This window comes from Lissotriton helveticus, chromosome 5_1, assembly GCF_964261635.1.
Source record: "Lissotriton helveticus chromosome 5_1, aLisHel1.1, whole genome shotgun sequence".
In the NCBI taxonomy this organism is placed as follows: Eukaryota; Metazoa; Chordata; class Amphibia; order Caudata; family Salamandridae; genus Lissotriton; species Lissotriton helveticus.
Window position 1 is genome coordinate 1,958,582,716 of NC_136065.1, and position 23,500 is coordinate 1,958,606,215.

The 23,500-nt window shown below is 45.2% G+C and overlaps 1 protein-coding gene across 1 annotated transcript in view; it reads left to right on the forward strand.

Annotated features, from left to right (window-relative positions):
- LASP1 (LIM and SH3 protein 1) overlaps window positions 1–23,500 on the forward strand; it is a 659,855-nt gene that overhangs the window by 549,063 nt on the left and 87,292 nt on the right. The window contains exon 6 of the mRNA XM_078645624.1: window positions 15,084–15,199. Coding sequence (XP_078501750.1) covers window positions 15,084–15,199 — 116 coding nt within the window. The remainder of the gene's footprint in view (window positions 1–15,083; window positions 15,200–23,500) is intronic.

Below are 23,500 nucleotides of genomic sequence, written 5' to 3' on the forward strand. Positions count from 1 at the left end.
CTAAAGTCTCATGACTTCGCTCCTACCTTTATACAACTAAAAGGGGCTGGATTACTTTCTAGGTCCCTCCTATGGGTGGGACCAGGAAGGGGGGTGGTTACATCCCCTCTCCTTTGTCCAGTTTCGCGCCAGAGCTGGGGCTGGAGTGCCCCAGCAACCGGTTTGAACTGGGGTATGCAAGGAGCACCTAGTGTGCCCCAGGCAGTGTCTCCTCCTATTCAGCCCTCCCTGTCCCAATACACAAAGTCCTGTCTGGGGTGGTGCTCGCACCTCTCCAGGCAGGAAGCCTATTGTCCAAACCTCCGTGACTGGAAGGACTCCCAGCAGCAGGAGGTCAGACTTGTGTCGGTGGCAGCAGCGTCCATTTTGTGACTCTGAGGCTCTGGTTAACTTAAGTCAGCAACGTGTCTTCTCCCTCTAGAAGGGTGGAATGCTACCCCCGTCGCCAGAATTGGCGAAGGGATAGTATTCCAAAGCGTATGACACCTTACACGACATGTTTGGATAAAGCCAAACCCAAGTTAGCATTTAACCGCGAGGTTCACAATGCACTTAAGAGTATATGGTATTGCAATATCATAGAACAGCTATAAGGACATGGTTCCGAAAGCTGCAGACAGACTCAGCTCATGCTAGAGCACCATCTCACACATAACCAAGCACTCTACCTCCAGGATTGTTAAGGCCCGCCATAGAAGTGACTTATAGGTTACTATGTGTCTTTATATAAGTAGGTATGGGAGTACTACACCTAAGCATGGGGTGATTACATGACCATGCCCCAGCTGAGTGATCAGCCAGTTGTGTCTATTTGTGTGGCCAGCCAGGGGTGGCATAATGCATTCTGCAGCCCCTGGTAGGCCTTGGTTACACCTATGCCTTGAGTACCTAGGATACACTTCTACAGGGGCTGACAAGGTGAACCAATTCCCAATTGTGGATGTACCTAGAGTACATGAGGTAAATTTAGAGAGAGTGCATCTGTGCTGCGGGTCTGATTAGCAGGCCCACAGCCATATCTAAGTCGAAATCCAGTAAAGCAAAGCAAAAAGTGGGGGTGACCCTACGAAGCAGACCCTACTCTCCTACACTCACGTCAGCCAGGAGGGTCCGCGAGATCCAGGCTTTCTCAATCGCAGAACCATTTCTTCAATTCATACAAGATAAGGTCATACTCAGGACAAATTCTAAGTTCATTCCCAAAGTCCCTCCGTTTTTCATCTGATGAACCTGTTGTGTTGCCTACATACTTTAAGAACCCCTCTTCTGCAGCGGAAAAATCTCTGCATACACTGAATATCAAGAGATGCCTAAAATTCTACATCGACAAAACAAAATCTTTTTGAAAGACAAACCAACTGTTTGTGGCCTTTTCTGGACTCGGAAAAGGATTGGCTCTGTCAAGATCTAGTATTTATAGATTGATAGCTTTTGCTATTTCTTTATTCCATGAGAAAGCCAGAAAGCCTCTGCGATCCAGAGTGCGCACTCATTCCACAAGGAAGATGGCAACTTCAGCCACATTGTTCGCTCCCGGACATCTGCAGAGCAGCAACATGGACAAATGTGCACACGTTTACTAGACACTACTGTCTAGACACAGCGTGGAAAGAGGATGCAGCGGTGGGACAGGCAGTTCTACGGCACCTGTTTCACTAAGTTATTTCTCAGACCATATCTACCATGCTACGTTCTTTTCTTATTAAATGTGTATGTGTGTGTATATATATATATATATATGTGTGTATGTATATGTCTATATTTATATGTGTATGTTGATGTATATGTGTGTGTATGTATGTATATATATGTATGTATATATATATATATATATATATTTGTGTGTGTGTGTTCGAGGCGTATGGGCTGCAGACTGCACACTATTGCAAAGATCACCATCTGGTGGTGGGCCCGGATGATTACACTTTGTTGTTGTCTTGGAAGAGTCTGTCTGTTGGATGACTCCTCCTGTAGATCATAGTGCGCATGGGCATAAGACTCCATCTTCAGATTGTTTTTTCCACCATCGGGCTCGGATGTGTTTATCGTTCGGTCCCGTTACCGATCTCTTTTCGACTTCCAGTCCTTCATCATACCATCGTATCGTCTACGACCGTAATTCCAGTTACCCGCGTCGAAGAAAGGCTTGCGGTTCTCGATTCCAGCGTTCACCGGGGCCCTCTGGCCCAACTGCGCCATTGGGCCTATGGCTCATTGAAAGAACACCCTTCAAGAAGTGTCCTCCGTGTGGACACAAATTCCCTCACACAGATCTTCATGAGGTTTGCAATCTGTGCTTGTCTCCAGAGCACGAGAGTTGAGACTGTGAGGCCTGCGCTTCGTTCCGGTCCAAGAAGACCATCAGGGACCGTCGAGCTCGAAGAGTCATAGCGCAGTCATCTTCATCGACACCAGACCTCATCATAGACGAGCCTCTGATCTAGAGAGTCCGAAGAACAGCAGCAAGACAACATCGTTTCTGAAGCAGAGGTTTCAGCTTCCGGAGCCGAGGATCAATAGGAAGACTACTATCTTCTTCCAGCTGGTCAGCAGGTCCTGAGTACAAGTGTTGACCCTGTTCACCCCCCCCCCATATCTGGACAGGCTTCGGTTCCACCTCCGGGTCCAGGTGCATACCGAACAAAACCTTCCGACGCCCCGCCTTCTGGCTCTGCAACGAAGATTCCAAAGAATCCTCCAGTCGACTCTGGTTAGAGTCAGTCTGTCGGTCCCGACAAGCAAAAGGTCCTCAAACCAAAATGAACCCCGGCACCGAAGCAGCCATCTGTACCAAAACTGGTAGAGCCGAAAACAAGCTCAGTACCGAAAGACGTTCCCAAGTCTACCGAACCGAAGACCACTCCGGTTCCGAAAAAAGTTGACCTGAAGCCTGCTTCTTCATCCAAACGCACTTCGGGAACAAAAATTCCGGATCCAAAAAGCGTAGATCCGAGAAAGAAACATGATACCAAGTCTTCGGAACCAAAGCCAAAATTCGCTCCAAAGACAATAGACACTGTAAAACCTAAGCATTTCGGTCCCAAACAAGATAAATCGGCACCGAAAAAGGATTTTTCAGCAGAAGAGCTTTTCCAACCAGACCCAAAGCAAAAGACTCTTCGTATTATTCCAAAGACTGGACATGTCATTACAGTGCCTGAAAAGAGGAAAATGGACTATCCCAAACCACCTCCAGTTCCTCTCAAAAAGCATGTTCAAACTTCCCCCATAAGAATTCCTTCACCACTGATAGAGATACCAACAGATATTTCTCCTGTACTCTCACCATCCAGCACACATTACCTTATACCACAGGATGATGATGATGATGACAAAGTGAGCATCGCATAGATGACACAGATGACCCAGACAATATTCCTGGACCATCAGATGATCCCTGGGAGGATTATAATGCACCGGATCTGCCACAAGATGACGCATACCCTTCTAGACCATCTCCTCCAGATGACACTATTGGGTTTACACAGCTCATTCATAAGTAGCCACTTTTCATGGAGAGAACTTACACACAGATCCAGTGGAAGAGGACTTCCTCATGGATACACTACTGTCGTCACATAAAACCACAACCACATTACCAATACTTAGTGGAGTGGTGAAACATGCACTAGAGGTATTCAAAGACCCCGTCAGAGCCAGGGTAATTAACCCCGGACTGGAAAAAAAGTATAAAGCGGCTCCAACTGACCCAGCATACATCAAAGGTCAGCTGCCATTAGACTCATTAGTGGTATCAAATGCGAGGAAAAGAGCTAACTCGCAGACAACAGGGGATGCTCCACCCCCTGATAAAGTGCCCAAGCTTTTAGATGCTTCAGGGAACCGCACCATCTCACAAGCAGCCAATGTCTGGAGAATTGCCAACACACAAGCTTTGTTAGCGACATATGATCGAGCTCAGTACGATGAGTTAAAATCACTCGTGCAACATTTGCCAGAGCAATACAAGACCAGTGCTTATGGCTTAATACAAGAAGGCAAGGTTATTACAAATACCTCAATCCGCTGTGCATTAGACACTGCAGACACGGCCTCTAGAGCAATAAATACGGGAGTACTGTTGCGTAGACATGCATGGCTACGCATCTCTGGGTTCAAGCCAGAAGTACAGGCCAATATCTTAAATCAACCCTTTGATCAGCAACATCTTTGGTCCAACAGTTGATAATGCACTAGAGAAAATGAAAAAAGATAGATTCAGCAAAATAATCAAAACATAGGAGTTTACTCCCTAAACTTTCTCATACCCAAAAAGGATGGGTCCCTCAGACCTCTACTATATCTGAGACCCCTAAACCTGTACATACAATCCGACCATTTCCATATGGTCACCCTACAATAAGTTCTGCCGTTGTTAAAATAAGGTGACTTCCTTGCCACATTATATCTCAAGGACGCCTACTTCCACATTCCTATCCATCAATCTCACAAAGTACCTGCGTTTGGACTAAAAGGTCAACACTACCAATTCAAAGTACTTCCTTTCGGAGTAACTACAGCACCTCGAGTGTTCACAAAGTGTCTAGCAGTAGTAGCAGCACACTTGAGGAGAGACAACATTCATGTCTTCCCATACCTAGACGACTGGTTAATAAAATCCAAGTCATACCACCAATGTGTACAGCACACGCATCAGACCATCTGCCTGTTGCACAAGCTAGGATTCACAGTAAATCAAAAGAAGTCACACCTCCAACCATCCCTGTCTCAACAGTATCTAGGTGCCACAATAGATACCTCCAAAGCAAGTGCATATCCCAATCCAACAAGGATACAAAGTATGCAAGCTCTTATACAAAAATTCCAGCCACAGCACTCACTACCAGCTCGAGTGTTCATGCAATTAATAGGAATGATGGCATCTTGCATTTTCATAGTACCATACTCAAGTCTACAAATGTGCCCCATACAAAAGTGTTTAGCAAGTCAGTGGAATCAGGCTTAGCAACAAATAACAGATATGGTGGTGGTAGACGACCGCACATATCGCTCTCTGTAATGGTGGAACACCAAAACCTATTCCAAGGGCCGGCCATTCATAGAGCCTGTTCCATAAGTGGTGCTAACCACAGACTCATCTCTCACAGGATGGGGAGCGCATTTAGAAAAACACACAGTACTGGATACATGGACACCACAACAAAAGTTACTCCACATAAATCATCTGGAGTTGCTAGCGATTTTTCTAGCGTTTAAAATTGTTTCAACATTACCTATCAAGACAGGCTGTACTGGTCCGTACAGACAATATGACAGCCATGTCTTGCATCCAAAAACAAGTAGGAACATACTCCTTACAGCTCTCCTGGCTGGAGAAGAGCATATGGAGGTGGGCCATTCCTCAAAAAAAACTTTGTAAGCAGAACATCTACCAGGAGTTCACAATCATGTTGCAGATCTTTTAAGTCGTCAAAGACAACAGATACACGAGTGGGAACTTCATCCTCAAGTTCTTCAACCATTCCTTCACAAGTTGGGACAGCCAAAGATAGATCTGTACGCCACACACCGCAACTCCAAATGCCCAAGCTTCGCCGCCAGATGCCCACACCCATTGTCCAAAGGCAATGCGGTATGGATGAGTTGGTCAAACAAATTTGCGTACACTTTTCAACCTCTCCCACTCATTCCGTTAGTGGTACGCAAGCTACAGCAACATTCCCTCACATTGATTCTCATAGCACCAACGTGGGCAAGACAACCATGGTACACCACACTACTAGAGCTCTCAGTAGTACCACATCAAAAAATAAAACTTTCTCCACATCTACTGACACAGAACCATGGAGAGATTATGCATCCAGGCACAATGCAGCTCAATCTAGTGTATATATATGATTAGCTTTATTCGATTTTTAGTTTTAAAAAAAACCCATAAAAGCAACAACAATACATAAATAAATGTCTCAACATTTCATTACGAAGTTAATATCAACTCTTAAAACAGGATTAAATCAGTGTGACGAGTCAGCTAATCAATGTTCATACATATTCAAGGCTAATTAGAGGCTAGAGGGTTAATGGCACAGGGTACACAAGATCCCCTTCTCCAGGAATTATAGTTCATTGTCGTTGGTCTTGATAATGGAAACTCGGATAGAAATCAAACAAGTCCCGAATGCAAATGGGGCCATCTCCTTCTTTTGGCTTGCAAAATCGTAGGTAGGGGACGGTGTTCCTATACTTAAATTTGATTAACACCAAGTCCCCCGAGATGTCTTTGGGCAACGTACCTAGCCACCCCACCCTCCTGGCGCTCAGGATTCCACCATCTAGGTCAGGTGGCAAGGGTCTGTTGTGCTTTAGCCAGAAAATGACCTTATTTAACAGGTCCTGGTGTGTTTCGAGTTTGCCCTGGCTAAGTGCAGGGACCCCAGAGAGGACAGTCACGTATGGGGCGGCTTCGGGAGGTAAATTGATGCGATGCCTTCTTTCTAAAATGGTCCGGGCCGGTGCAGAATTTAATGTCAGTTTAGGGCCAGTTGGGATAGGTGTAGTAAGAGGTCGTTCTAAAGTTTGGATGTTCCTGCATACAGTGGACTTAGACTTTACGTGGTTGATGGGAGGATTGGGGCAAATAGGTATAGCTGATTTGTTGATTGGTGGAGGGTTCCTTTTAAGTGATTTTTCAATACTGTTCAGCCTATCCCCTAGATCGTTAATTTTTGTGACGAGGGGTGATATAGCTGATAATAACAATTGCTCAAACTGGGCCAGTAAGGACAATTGGAGGGGTGATAAAGGATCATCTGTTCTATACACATCCTTATCCACCATTGAAGTGATTTGGTTTGAGGGGGATGGTGTAGAGCTGGTGCACGATTTTTGAGCGTTAGATTGGTTCTCATTGTCTTTTCCTCATCGTGCTTTCTTTTACAATTTGGACCCCGGGGCAGTGTATTGACTTGAGATTGGTCTTTATTAAAAGGTAAAGGTACATCCCGTGGAGTGCCGTTTAGATAGTCAGCGTCTCTACCCATAATAGGGGGGGGTTGATATGTCCGGGACATACTTGGTGCCACACAGGGCATTCAGCTCCTCCCAGATGGACATGGTTTAATGGAAGTTAAGACTCCAAAAGTCCAAAACGACAATAGGCAGTACAGTGCAAGACAGATAAGAAGATAAAACGTCTCTATACCTCCTCCTTGGAAAGATTCAAGTGGGGTGACCCGTCCCGTCCTCCTCCTGGCCTCTGAGGGCCCGCCCTTTGCCCGGGCTTCGTCCGGCGCTGGTCCCGCGCTGCGTCAGCCTGTTGGTCTCTTATGTGCGGGTGGGCGTGCCTCCACGCTGGGCTGGTCCTGCACGGGCTCCTGGGCAATGGAGTCCCGTGCGTCGATCAGGAGATTAGAGCGGGGCTCCTCCTGGAGCGGGAACAGCTTCCCTGACAGATTGCCTCTACCGGCGCTGCTCAATCTAGTGATTTGGCTCCTGAGGTCTTAGAATTTGGATACCTCAATCTTCCGCCTGATTGCATGAATGTCATTAAAGAAGCAAGACGCCCCACCACTAGAGCATGTTATGCAGCCAAGTGGAAAAGGCTTGATGTGTATTGCACAAATAACATTAACCCATTAGATGTTTCCATACAAAACATCATATGCTACCTGCTCCATCTACAAAGATGTAATTTTGCGTGCTCCTCAATCAGGTTACATCTTGCTGCTATAGCAGCCTATCTTCAAAACAGGCAACATTTGTCATTGTTTAGAGTACTTGCCATCAAAGCGTTTAAGGAAAGGATTAAAAAGAATAATTTCTCCCAGAATACAACCCTCTGCGGTATAGAATTTAAATATTCTCACTAGACTTCTGGGTCCTCCATTTGAACAGAAGTGTGAGTTCCAGTTCCTTACATGGAAAGTTGCTTTTTTAGTTGCTATTACCTCACTCCGAAGAGTAAATGAAATTCAAGCATTAACAATTCAAGAACCATTTATACAACTCCATCACAACAAAGTGGCTCTTAAAACAAACCCCAAATTCCTGCCAAAAGTCGTTTCACCGTTCCACCTCAACCAATCTATTGAGTTGACAGTATTCTTTTCCCAACCACAGACCGTTGCGGAAAGAGCTCTACACACATTAGATGTAAAAAGAGCGCTCCTCTACTACATTGATAACACAAGACCATTTCGTAAAATAAAACAACTGTCTGTGTCCTTTTCTCCTCCACACAATGGCAATTCTATTTCAAAATCAGGCATTGCAAGGTGGATTGTTAAGTGCATTCAAATCTGTTACCAAAAAGCAAAACGCACTCTATCTATTCACCCTAGGGCTCATTCTACCAGTAAATTAGGGGCATCTATGGCATACCTAGGAAATATACCATTAGATGATATCTGTAAAGCAGCTGCATGGTCTACACCGCACAACTGTGTAGATGTACAGGCTAGTGTGGGCCAGGCTGTACTCAAAACATTATTTCAAACTACTGCAACAGATACAGGTGGTTGCCGCTAAGGGAGAAAACTTCTGTGCAATCGATGCAATAGTGTGTGGTCTGCAGCCCATATGCCTCGAACGGAAAATGCTACTTACTAGTATGCATCTGTTCTTGGCATGTAGGGCTGCAGAACCACACACGCCCACCCGCCTCCCCAGCTACCTATATCTGTTCCAGTAATATCTTAGATACACAACACATGGACATCCTTCTCTGTACTCGTACAACTCCATCATTTGCCCAATGGCGAAAACAATCTGAAGATGGAGTCGATGTCCATGCGCACTACGATCTACAGGTGGAGTGATCCAACAGACAAAAACTCTTCCAAGACAACAACAAAGTGTAATCATCTGGGCCCACCACCAGATGGTGATCTATGCAATAGTGTGTGGTTCTGCAGCCCTACATGGTAAGTAGCATATGTATGTATGTATGTATGTATATGTGGGTATATGTGTGTATGTATGTATGTATATATATATATATATGTGTGTGTATATATGTGTGTGTATATGTGTATGTATATGTATGTATGTGTATATGTATGTATATATATATATATATATATATATATATATATATATATATATATATATATATATATATATGTGTGTATATATATGTATATATATATCACGATACAGCCTCTCTCTGATGTGCTTGCCGCACGGAAAGGCACGCAGACAGCAAAATGAGCACTTCAAGGCGAGATGGTATGAAGTTGCAGTGCTTTATTTTACAACATGTGGGTAAAAGAATGTCATCAGACGCGTTTCGGGCACGTCCGTGCCCTTGCTCACTGATAATAGACATACGACGTACACTCATTTAAAATGACATTGTGGCTCCAAGATTCACTAATAATGGAAAGCGTGGAAGGACTCCCTGAGTACATGAGCTCCTATGGGGATCACAATTATATATGTGTATGCGTATATGTACATATGTATATGTGTATATATATATATATATATATATATATGTGTGTGTATATGTATATATACATTGGATGGGTTTTCAATGCATTGTGGGTATTTTCAACTATCATGTTCGCAATATGATATGCACTTTGACATGTAAGCGTTTTATTATAAGCCATTATTTTATTCTGGTGATAGGGAGGAGAGTGCTAAGAAAAAAGGGTTCTATCCAGGAAAGGCGACATAGTAATAATAATACTCCGGTTTATAAAGCGCCTGGTTACACTAGGCTATTGTGTCCCCGCGCTGCGATACAGACCTAAAGCATCCTCACAAAAGACAACGCTCCTACCATAGGGGGAAGCCACCAGGAGGCTACTCTATGGGGAAGAGATGAGTTTTCAGCTCCTTACGGAAGGTAGTCTCCGAAGCCTCCATCCGCAGCCCCCACGGTAGTATATTCCACTGTTGTGCCGCCAAGAAATGAAAGGAGCGACCACTCATCCCTACCCTCCTGTCCCATCCTTACCCTCCTTCCAAGGAATCAGCTCTTAGCGAGCATAACACTTGTGTTGGAATTTGCCATTGGATAGACTCCATTTTTTCTGCTTTGCTTTGGTAGGGATTATCCAACATATTTAAGTTAAAATCTCCAGTTAATAAAAGATGAGATTCCATGTATCTTTGTTTAATCGAAGTAACTCAACACCTATAATGGACTTACTAGTCCCCCCCAACTATCACATCATTAGACTCGACAGGACCGGCAAGACGGGCGGGGGAATGGCATGCATTTTTAGGAGCAACCTCGCTGTTACTAAAGTCACCTCCCCCTCCCTCACCTCCTGTGAACTCATCTGCCTCGATCACCAGCGAGGGCAAACCTGCATGCTCTTTACATGTCCTCTACCACCCACCCGGGGACAACCTCACCTTCACCCAACAACTCATGGACACGATAACATCCAACGCCGGTCGGCAGATCACTCAAATCTACCTGGGTGACTTCAACCTCCACTGGAACGACCAGAAAGACGCAGTGGTGAATAGTCTCAAAACTTTCCTTAATGCGCTTGACCTCACCCAAATCTGCAACAGCCCGACACACGACAAAGGCTCTATCCTCGACCTTATCATCGCCAAAGAGGACTCTATCCAACTGGGAGCAATCCAACCCTGTGACTGGTCAGACCACCACATTATCACATTCTTCATCAACGAAAAAGTTAAAATTAACCCGGCTCAACCCACCAAAACCAAGATCTGGAAAAGGGACATGAAGAATCTTAACCCCAACTCCTTGCCTTCCCACACCTGCAGTCTCCTCCTTCCCCCTTCGGGCGCTTCTGATGTTCAATCTCTGACCGACCTCTACCTCGACTCTATGACCTCAATAATCAACGAAGCCGCCCCCCTGCAACTGAAGAGTCTCCCCCAAGAACTCGAACCCATGGTATGATGGTAGACTCAATGAGGACAGGCGTGCTATGCGAATGCCAGAGCGCACCTGGAGATCTGACCCCTCAGCACTGCACCTTAAAACGCTTAAGAATAAGAGAAATGCCTACTTCAGGAAAATCAAGCGTTCGAAATCTGACTTCTTTAGTCACCAGCTGGACCAAGCAAAAAAACGACCAAGAAAACTGTTCGAACTAGTCAAAACTCAAACCAAGATGCCACCTTTACAATCAAACAGCATAGCAAGTGATTCACCACACTGTGAAGACTTCTCTGCTTTCTTTAAGCTAAAGACCGACAATATAAGTGACCTCCTCAATGATGTAAGCCGATACTCTAGCCCCATCAACATGACCACCACTCAACCTAAAAACAACGTGTCATGGACGTCCTTCGACACCTACTCTGAAGAATCAATTCACAAACTGCTTGGCACCTTGAAGCCCTCTAATCACCTCACAGACCCCCTACCTGCTAATGCTGTAAAAGACTTCACCCCCCTGCTCCTCCCACTCTGGACTAAAATCATTAACAGTTCCCTTCAACAAGGACTCATCCCAGACTCCCTCAAGGTAGGGCAAGTCACTCCTATACTCAAGAAACCTACAGCTGATCCGGCCGACCTAAACAATTACCGCCCTATCACCAATATCCCCACCTTGGCCAAACTGCTGGAAAAATGCGACAAAACACATTGATCAGTTTGACCTCCTCAACCCTCATCAATCAGGCTTCCGAGCAAAACACAGTACGGAGACGGCTATGACGCACATAATCGATGATGCCCTCAATCCTTGATCGCAACTATTCCTGCCTCCTCATCCTTCTTGATCTCTCCTCAACATTTGACACTGTCAAACATGGGAATCTACTGGAGTTGTTATAAACCAGAATGGGTTTATCCAGGACTGTTCTCAAATGGTTCACTTCCTTCCTACATAACCGGTCTCAGAAGTTCAAGATCAACAATGTGTTGTCCTCATCTGTGCCTGTAACTTTAGGCGTCCCACAAGGATCTTCCCTATCCCCCACATTGTTCAACCTCGTCATGGAACCACTCACCACCTTGCTTCAAGCATCGAATGTACACTTCCATATGTACGCCGATGACACTCAACTTTACCTCAAGCTACAATCCCCGGAAGACATCGAACTTCTGAACTCCACACTAAGAAACACCCAATCATGGTTGGCCGACAATCACCTCAAACTAAATGCTCTAAAACTGAGTTCCTTTTGATCTCACCTCCCGCGCAAATCGCCACCACCCAAACCTGGCTCAATCACCTAACTGCACTCAATGTCCAACCTACCATCGTTGACTCCGCGAGATCCTTAGGCATCACACTTGACGCCAATCTCAACATGCAGCAGCACATTAGCAAAGCAACTAAAGGAGCTAATTTCCAAATCAACACTTTGAGGAAACTTAAACCCTTCCTCCCAGCTAAGGACTTCCAAACTGCTGTACAAGCCCTAGTCATCCCTCGCATAGACTACGGAATTGTGGCTCTCAGCGGACTCCCCCTATCAACAACCGCACCCCTAAGAGCCTCCTTGAACTCTGCCGCGAGACTTATCACTGGCTCAAGAAAACATTCGCACATATCCCCTGACTTAAAATCCCTGAACTGGCTGCCTTTTGAAGCCAGAATACAGCTGAAAATCGCCTGTATGACACACCTGGCCGTTCACCACAAGTCACCCAACTACCTCACTCAAAAGCTGACTATATCAGGAGGCTCGAGATCCAACAGAAGCACAAAATATCTCCTCCTGAAACCGCGAAGATTCCGGAAGGAAAAAACATACAAACGCTCCTTCTCAGGAATGGCACCCAGGATCTGGAATGCACTCCCTCCTGAAACCAGGCTTATCTCCTCAACTGCATTTTTAGGTCTCGCGACCTATCGATGCGCGCAAGCGCATCGAGCGGAGCGAGAATTCAAGTAGCCAAAATCCTCGTGAAACCAAGGGCTTCTTGCGCTGCAGTTTTCTTTAAGTTCACGTGAATCACGTGACAGCAAGCTCCTTCGTGCACGAGCTTGCCTGACCCTTCTGCCTATCAGCCTGCCAGTTCTCCTCCCCTAATTATTCACTTCACTTGTGACTCCCCACATCAAAGCCTCAGCCTCCCTCCCTTGCCATTTGCTTCCTAACCAGCCTGCCTCGCATAATTGCATCAGACCCGACACTTCAAAGGAATGCGCCCCCCCAGAGCCACTTTCACTGCCGTGCTTTTCTCTTCCTTCTTTACCTCATGTGAGGAAACAGCGCCACTCGCTGGGCGGCATTGGAACATGTGCCTAGGCTGCAAAATAATGAGGTGGAAGATGTGCTTATAAGGTCCCACAAGCGAGACCTATTGGCAATGCCAATGCTTGTTTAAGAAAGAGGTAAAAGCCATCCTTATGGCTAAGTTCACCTGAACTCTATTGTTGCTGGATCTAAGACATTGCACGGCTTTTGTATTATTGGTTTCCTGATTGTTTATTGGTATTATATTTTTTACATGATTGCTATCCTACTTTGCTACTCACTTACTACCGACTATTATATTGCTTCCTATAGCTTGTTTAATCACCTTCTTGTTCCCCTTACCCTTTGTTTCTGTAAAGCGCTCTGATATCTGCAAAGATCTTGTTCGCGCTATATAAAACTTTGAATAAATAAATAAAACTAGATGTTCTAATTTCTTCACACACTGTTGTTTCTCTGCCAATACTGGATGGATGTAAACATTTATTAAAAATACATTGTTGCCCTGACTCCTATTTCTTGCAGATAGAGGCTACAGTCAAAGACCTGCTTTGGGACAACAGGTCGCCCCAAATAGCTATAAATAAACTCACAATGGGATGGTATGACGGAGGTATCGGGCTGCCAGATATGCGTCTCTATTATCCGGCCTCGCAATTAGTCGCCATCAACAAATGGGTGTTTGGGTCACACACTGACCCCAGTTTCCGTACCTATCTTTGGCTGATGGGAAAGTACTTCTCTCTATTCTGATACAAGCATGTGAATCTATGAAAGATTCAATACTGGAGAAGAAACTAGTTACTTACCTGTACACTGGTTCTCCAGTATTGATATCTTTCATAGATTAACATGCCTGCCTTCTCGTTTCTCAGGTAGACCACATTTTGTATCTTGATACATCCTTGGCTCACATTTGGGTCTGGAAATCTGAGGTTTGGTGGCTCTGCTGGAGTGTGTGATCTCAGGGCTGGCAGCTGATTTGCTGGCTTTTGGACCACATAATAATGATGATCGGCTATCTAGGAGTGTGTGATCTCAGGGCTGGCAGCTGATTTGCTGGCTTTTGGACCACATAATAATGATGATCGGCTATCTAACACTGTACTTCCCTATGGGTTTTCAGTGCAGTTTTTTCTTTTACTGCTATTCATTTACTGTGAGACTCCCTCCATGACGATGGGGAAGATACAAGCATGTGAATCTATGAAAGATATCCATACTGGAGAGCCATAGTGTACAGGTAAGTAACCAGTTTTTTTTGTGAAAAGGTTCGGAATACAACAGTTATGGGGTGTTACAGACTTTGAGCTATAGAAATGAACATCATTGACATTTCCAGACCACCAAAAGTGAGTTTTTTGCCTTTCTCGATATTTAAAAAACATCATGTTTGCGCCAGGATCCTGTCCAGGTAACTTAACTTCTACTCTTATCATTTAGGCAGCGGCAAAGTTTTGAATACTGTATTTTCTGTAGAATTATGATTTGTATACATTATGCATATGTCTTCGGTTTCTGGAAGAAGCTACACAATTGTGTGCAAGGCTTTTTAGTATGTTAATGCTTATTTGAAATTTGTTTTGTACTGTTGGTTTTCTTGTCTGAAGGTGGCAAGTCGTCCTTTGGTTGTAAGCCTGTAAAATATAGACCTGTAATGTTTAACTATAAACATATTCTTGCTAGCGAAGCAGAATAAGTAGCTCAAAATAAACAGGGGAGAGGGGCATAATGGAGATATACATGCTTTTGATATGCATTGATTTGGCTCAGGTTCGGATTGCATCTGCACACTGGTGGTTTCACTCAGATTTGATATAGGAAGGGGGATGTTTCCTTTTCAATGATCCCTGCACTTTAGTTGATTTACAAAGTCAGTCTGAATGTTGGCCATGATTAGAAAGTTTATTTGCATAGGACTAAGCCCATAGGCACCTACAGGCTTTTCTCCTAAAGTGTTTTTATTTCCCTAGCCTATCACCAGCAGCTGCCTCAACAGACCCAACCTCATCAGCAAGTACAAAAAGCGTATGGTTATAATGAGCCTGTAGCTGTGGCTGCCCCCCAGCGCCCGGCCCCTTCTGGCGGGGTAAGTAGAGCCAACATCTAAAAGCCACTTTGTTAATCATTGCGGTTCCGTTGACTTGAGCGTGCTCGGAGTTGAATACTCCCCCTTGGCAGCACTTAAGTGTTGCAGTAGGATGGCATGAGCTGTGATTAATGTCTTAGACTTTTGCAGGAGATATTGATTATTTTTGCAGCTTCGATTAAACCTTCAACAGAATTATGTTTTGAGTTGACTAATATGTATGGGGGAAAATACACCGACATCCCATAATTTGTGGTCCAGGTACGGCATGGGAAAGGGGTCACAAGTCAAACAATGATCTTGTAAATCTGTTGTTTTTTAACTCTGCTGCAAGGACATGTGACCCTTAAGCTGTTGTGGCTCACTTAATTAATTACATGCCGGCTCCATTTTAAAATTTCACAGTGGGTTAGGACATCTACTCCAGAGATGTGCGGTAGCAATTTTCAGAGGGTTGTATAACAGCAAGATAACTCGGTTAGTTAGTGCACTCGATGCGGAGATACGTTTGCCTAGTCACTGTTTTGACTCTTCAAAATAAAGCATAGATTAACCTAGACCAGGAGAGGGTATTTCATCTGGTCCTTTGCAACTGCATATATGCTGTGACCCAGAATATGAAGAGAAGGCCTGTGATGTAAAAGAATATCCTCCGTAATATGAGCGTGAACTTCAGACTTTTACAGCCAAAGGTTGTCCAAGGAGTTGATTCGCTGCCCGGTACTAGGCTTTCTGGACTCCCTGGCAACAATGACTTTGTTAAAGTGCTAACCCCAGATAAAGTCGATTGGACTGCAGCCACACCACGACCCACTGAGCACTGTTTGAGTAAAGTGTGTACTAGGTAATGATAAAATGATAAATTGTCTAACTAAATTAAACTTAATGGAGAAGTGGCCAAATACGAGTTTCAAAGATGGTTAACAGCTGCATACCTTTTTGGGAAAATAGAACCAATGTTCAGCATAGTAGAAGTTTCTGCTATTCTGTGTTGGCAAGCTGGCCGATAAACCCTTCGAGCGAAGGCTAAATGTGCCTCCCTGTAGCCACAGCAAAGGAAGGTGAAACAGTTCTGTATGGCTTACGTCTTAAATCTCTGGTATGAAATTCCTCTCTGCCTCGTTGCACTTTGTTCTTAGGTGTTATAATGTAGATTTTCATAGTTTTATGTTTCAAAATCAATTGGCAGAAAGGCCTTGGTGCTCTTTCACTTACTTACATTCTGTAACACGGTGGTTATTGTTTAAAAACAATAAATAAGTAAGGCTACAAGTTTCTATGAAACAGTGTTCATTATTTAAAACACTTACTGGATCAGAGATTTCAGTTAATACAAAACAATATTAATATATTTAAGCAGACTTTATTATCCTGGTGCAATGAATGACATTAATGAATCTGCATTTTATATTTGGCACTTGTATCTAAATGGCCAACATATATAATTTAAGAAAAAAAGAGAAAATGTATACAATAATTAAAATCATTCAGATCGACCTTACAGTCCATGTCACTACAAAGAGCTACAAACTATGCAAGTGCAGGTGGCATTTATGTCCACTATTCAACCACTGATGGACACCCTCCAGAACTGGCTCCTTCGACTACCACATTACCTTCCTACGGATCCGCTACCTGAGCTACCCATGCCACCCATGCCACCACCTCCATGTGCAGTTAACTCTTCTACGGCAGCCATAGTTGGAATGCCTCTTCCTCCACGCTCTCCAACTTTAAGCCCTGATCCACCAACACCTGAGGACATGGGGTAACTGGGTACATCATTTTCAGATCGGATGTGACTTGGAGGGAGGAGGCGAGCTTCTAAATCAAGGACGAGGATACTCTGCTGTAGAAGAAAGAATGGGAATGCTGCATGTTGCCTAAAGAAGGTGTCATGACCCCTACACATTCTGGCTCGCCCACAGATGACTTTGCCTGTTTCCATGCCTTTTTAGAAATGTTAGCTAAAAATTCAAACTTTCCATGTCATCTGAGGAGCAGCAGTGATTCTCCTATGTTATGTCAGCAACTCAAAGGAGATCACAAACCCCTATCACCCCTAATTCATCTAGGGAGGATGGCAGATGTATAGCTCCAATGTCAATTATAGCTGAAAATGTTTTGGCCGTTGTTGGTGGTTATGTCTAGATATTGCATGACATGTTACCTCTAACCAACTCCCTCTCTGAAGACTGACTAAAACAGGCTACGGCCATTCTAAAGGAGGGTGTTAAGGCATCAGCTGCCATCATTGACGCAGAATAGAATGTGTCTAACATTGTTTTCCGTCCGCTAGCAGGAGCAATAGTCTTGTATTTTCTACAGCTTTCCACCTTCTGGAGGTACAGGCAAAAATCCTGGACATGCCCTTCAATGCCCATATCTTGTTTGGCAAGCATGTTGATGACACTTTACAAAACATCAGACCGGACAAGAATGCTGCACTCTCTGGTAACTTTAGAGTAAAGCACCACTCCTGTTTCTTTCCGTAGTTGCAGATATTGTCCTGCCTATAGAGGAAACCTTACCCAATATGGATGCCAAGATTTTACTACTCTCCAAGACTTATTGGGATAGGAGCGGGGAACGCCACGAGTAGGGACTAACGTCACAGCTAGGGAAAGGTATTGGGAAGAAGGAGCAACCCAGCAAGGCTCTCAAGACCACCACAAAAGACCTTCTCTATTTTGAGGCCACCCCCACCCCCTAACTAACCACCAAACAGGTCTGTTTGGCAGAAAAATTTCCCATTTTAGTCCAGCTTTGAAATAACTTACAGATAGCGGCTTTCTACAGATAGTGCCGTCTAACCACAACTAAGAATTTCTACAGAAGCCACCAGCTCACCCATAAAAAAAGAGCATCACTTCCAGTAGCTACAACAGGAAATTCTTCTCCTCCTGACAGAGGAACCAGTGTTTCCACTATGTTCTTTATTGGGAAGAAAATTCGGACAGTTAAGGCCAATTTTTGACCTTCCAGATGTGTATGAATTCCTGAGAAAAATCTAATATTTTGAATGGTAATATCCAAGTAGCCCTCCTATTTCTTCGGGAAGGGGAGTACCTTGATAGGCTTTCATGATGCATATTTCAACATTCCAGTACACCCAACTCAGACAGTACTCAGATTTTTTGTGTTGTGTAGTTTCCACCTACAGGTGAAACTGCACATTTGTGGACGGCATAACCATTGGGTTGGTATTACCCGGATTCCATGCACCCCTTCAAGATATGTTCTATAAGCCAGCTAGCTCACAGTACCACCATAAGTACCCCTAAACCTAGGCGGGTAGCAAATGGTTCTGGCAACCACTGAACATGAGAACCCTGATCCCCCAGGAATCGTGGTAACCGATCTAGAATACTTTTGCTCAGTCACTCATGCGCTCTTCTTTTCAGAGAAAATATACAAGGAATATACAGTGGGACATTTTCAATGTTTATTGAACAAATGTGATTCTTGTATAAAATATATTTGCAGCAATGACAGAAGCAAATGAAGGTTTTGAATTCTTTTCTAGAATCACATGCAATAGCATTATTCCTCCATCTAGGGCTTGGGTCCGAAATTATCTGTTTTTATTTAATTTTTTTCTTGTTTGGGGTTTCATCGACTACCATTTGGTGTTAGGGCCATCTCCTGTGTGACGTTAGACGTAAGTTCTGGTACGTGGTAGCCATCTTTAGATTTTTTTTCTGCCATTGGGTCTGGAAGCAAAGGGAGACACTCCAAAGTTTTGGATGAAATACGCGAAAGAATCCAGGCATTTGAGTGAGAAAACCACCGGTCATCAAGTGAGAAGACACTGGAGAAGGAGAGATACCTCCGTACACCTTTACCCATCGGGGGACCCCGACTGAGCAACGATGCAGATGGATCAAAAGAGTTTGCACAAAGCGACCCATACAACGTTTGTAACTTCTGCCTGCCGAGGGATCACATGGATAAATCCATGAGGCCTGCGTGGGGTTAGTGTTGAAGACACTCACGTTACGCGGAAAGCAGAGGGAGAACCATTACACAGCCACGCTCCAAAGCTAGAATCCACCATCGCTGAGGGATACAGGCCTCTAAAGCGACAAGGACGACCAGGGAGTGTCCTCAGAATTGTCACGGGAAGGGTAAGACTTCGAGATCCACAAAGGGGACTCTGAGAAGAGGCGTTCCGCGAAGGGCACAGAAAAAAAGACAGGTAAGGTAAGAAACACTCACCCGTCAGAAACTACGGGCCCTGAAAAAGGCAGCCCAGGCGTAGAAGAAAACGATGACCAAGGGTCCGCAGCGACCAAAAGAAACCCACTAATCCAGGGATACCGATGAGGGAAGATCGTCTAAATCCATGAAGGCAGGTGCCGAATGAGAGGCTGTGAGTGAAAAGACAACTCCCTTGGAGCCAGAATCCACCACACCCAAGAAGAGTATCTCCCTGGCCTCATACGCCAAAAGCGTTCTCAAGGTGGAGAAAGACTCCTGAAAACAGATATGGCGGCACTCCAACAAAAAAAAGGAGTCAGAAGAGGCGCTGAAGGAATTGCAAACTCCTACGAAACCTACCGCCAAAGAGGAGGAACATATCCTCGAAGCTCCGGCAACCCTCAAACCTCACAAGAAGGATCTCGAAGAGGAGCTAGATGCTCCAGAAGAGGAGGAAGCCTCAGAGACTTTCGAGGAAGAATGGAACGACCTCAACACAAAGCCCAGAAAACATCTGTAGCTATTCTTTGAAGGCTTCGCCACCAGATTACATAGCCTTCTACAACAGCCTCATCAAGAGAACAGCTGATACCTTTAGGTCCCCTTTGAGGAGGAGAAAGAAGACTTCTGCTTCCTCCTAGAGAATTTGACGCCACCCACCAAGGGGACACACTACCTCCCAATGCTACCAAGCATCCTGGACCAGGGCAATGAGGCTTTCAAGGAGCCTGCCTCAGCAAAAAGGGTAACCCCAAGGGTGGAGAAAAAACATAAGCTTCCACAAATTACCCTAAATACCTTCAGGGAAAAACAGTGCAAGACTCAATCATTGTCACCACAGCTAGAAGGAGAGCAAAGCTCACTCCTCCACTGGCTCATCTCCAGAGAGAGAAAGCAAAATAATGGACATGGTGGGGAGAAAGATGGAGAAGGAAGCAGCAACGCAATGGCGCATTGCAAACTCCAGTTCCCTCAACTTGTATTGCCACCAACAATGGGATGACATCGAAGAACTGATGAACAAGCTCCCAAAAGGGGACTAAATCCAACATACAGGAGGAAAAACATAGCAAACACCTGCCTGAAATCAGCCCTCGATGCAGCCGATACAGCCAGCAGACAAGTGTGCACAGGCACAACATTAAGTAGGCATGCCTGGCTCTGAAGATCAGGCTTCAAGCAAGAGGTCCAAACCTCAATCAACAAAACATTCACAGGCACAAATATGGTGACAATCACAGAGATGCTGCAACCTGCACCTCCAGACAACAACACCCTGTTTGGAAGTGAGGTAGATGGAGCCCTTCAACAAAAAGGATAATGAGACAACCAGGGCTATGGCTACAACAGAGGGGCACCTTCAAGAGAGATTTAACCTCAGAAGACCCGCTGAAAGGTGAGTCTTTTCAAGAGGCTAACAGCAAACACAGGGCAGCAGGCAGCTGCAGAAAGAACTCCATTCCAGTGAGTGGCACATTCTCATTCATCCTCACACTGGACGCATCCTTGCCCTGCCACCAGCACCAACAAAGGATGGCTCCATGTGCAAGCTCAGCTTCGAGAAAGCACTCTTTACTGCTGCCACCACCTGAGAGCAAGAGGCGACATGACCAGACAGCCAGCCTTCTGCCATTGCCTCACACACCTACCCCCTTTCTTATTCTCTCCCTACCTTCTACCAAATTCTTCCCCCACTCCCGTTTGCCAGTTGACCCCCTCTCCCCCCCCCCTCTCTTTAGAGGTCACCAGTCTGTGGGTTCTGGAGGGAGTGTGGGGGGGTTGGGTGGTTAGGCCACAGTCAATGGGGCTTAGGGAACCCTTATGACCAGCATCCGCAGGATGATCACTGCGATCTTTGATGTGGCGCTTGATCTTTAGCCTGCTGTCACTCACCACCCGGAAAAGTTCAAGAAGAGCACCAAGGTCATGGGCGCCCTCCCCTCATGGGTCCTTTCGGCAGCCCACCTACCCAGAAGACTCCAAAACCACTTCCCATGATGTTGCCACCTCTTTCCAATGTCAACAGCCCCAGCAAGCCTCCACAAGGAGTTATTTTCATGGCTTCTACAGAGACGAAAACTCCCAGAGCTAAGGTTGGTTCCCACAAGGCAGCTGCCCCTACCAAGCAGTGACACCTATAAGGGGTTGACTCCAAGGGTGGTTCCCCTCATGGCAGCAGATCACTTTAGACCAGTGGGTGCTAGACGTCATATGACATTGTGACTATATGGAGTTCACTTTCACACCTCCCAACATTCCACTGTGCAGATGCATCCTTTCCTCACACCACCCATGCCTGCTTCGGGAAGAGGTAGACGCATTCCTACTCAATGGCACCATATAGCTAGTGCCATCACATCTATAAGGCACAGTGGTATACTCCCTCTACTTTCATTCCCAGGCAGGACTGATCCTTCAGGCCTACCCTAGACCTCAGGCCCCTCAACGAGTACATGTTGTCAAAACATTTCTACGTCACTCCTGATTCACCCAGCTCACCGGTGCTGTCTCCGATTTGTGGTAACAGCAAGCATTATCAGTTGAAGGTTTTGCCATTTAGGGCCACCACCGCCCCCAGAGTGTTTACCAAAGGTTTAGCCGTGGTAGCTGCGCACCTTCGGAGTATGGTCATTTTGTAATCCTTTAACACGCGCAAGCTACCATAAACCTCTTATATGACATGGGGTTTGCCACCAAGTCCCACCTGCGGCCCCTCCAAATTCAGCCCTATCCAGGGGCGATCCTCTACTCTGTGTTGGGCAGGGCCTATGCCAGTTCTGCAAGTGCGTGGGACTGCCAGGTGATGCTCCCTCTTTTTCAGCCAAATCACCAGTTTACAGTCAGAATAGTCATGTGTCTTCTTGGGATGATGGCCTCCTGCATTGCCCAAGTCCCCCACGCCGGGTTGCCAATAACCCATTGCAAGAGTGCTACATTCCAGGGCAACATTTTTAAGCAAAAAGGTTGCAACATTAACGTCACAGCAAAGAGCAAAATAGAATTCCGAACACTGTAATACTCTCCTGTTGCTACAGCTGAGCAGCACTGCATACTCCGACCCTGCATGCTACTTTGAGAACAAATAATTACACTCATAACTTTGAATTCTTTCATCATTCAATTCTCCCATCTGTTCCTCATAACCCCAAGTGCCTTAACTCACTTGCTCCCTCTTGAGGGAATGTCTGTTGCCTTTCCCCTTTGCCCTATACCCTTAGCACCAGTATAAACTGTTAAAACTATCCTGCTGCATTATTCTAGTGGCTAAATTGGCAAGTCGTACGGGGACATCTTGTTCCTGGTCTAGAGCAGTCTTTTGGCCTCTCACTCATCAGTGGGGTGTAGTCCTAGTAGTTCCCATATTATAACCAGCAATAAATTTGTTATTTTGTGAGTCTCCTGATACGGACTCATTTCATCTCAGTTGGCAGCCTCCAGTTCGGTTGGAAGACTAGTGGTCACCTGTGGTATGGCAGTCTTCCCTCTCCTCTGAAAAGTTTTTTCGCATGGTTCTTTTGTGGTCATCTTCATAGGAGTCTGTTGGTTCACACCTGGAGGGAGGCTCTCTTTGTTCCAGTCATTGGGAGGTGTCTTGTCTGTCGTGTTCTCATCTGCTTCCTGGCGTTAGATATGGACCACCAGAGTTCCCAAGCAGCCTTTAGTTATCCTCTTTTCTGAACCTTGGACTTTCTCCTAGCCACGCTCAAGCATCTTCAGGTGTTGAAGAAAATTAGCCCTTTTCTTGAATGATCACTTTTCCCTTTGCTGGAAACAGAAACCTATCAATAATTTCGAAGAACTGTAGTTTTTGTTTGACTAGATCGCATTGATTCTGCTGACGCTGCACTTGTGTTGTCTGGAAAGAGTATTTTGTTTGAATCATTGCTTACTTGTACTTTAGTATGGATTTTTATTGAGGATAGTGCCCTGGAATCTTGCTATTGGGGAGACCTGGGGGTCAGGGTGCCAGGGGGGCACCAGGCAGAGGTCTCATCGCCAGCAAACATACTGTGTGCCCTTTTGGTGATTAGGCATTCTGAAAGGGAGTATTGTGTCACTACAGAGAGGGATGCGGTATTTAGAAAATATATAGGAGTTGAT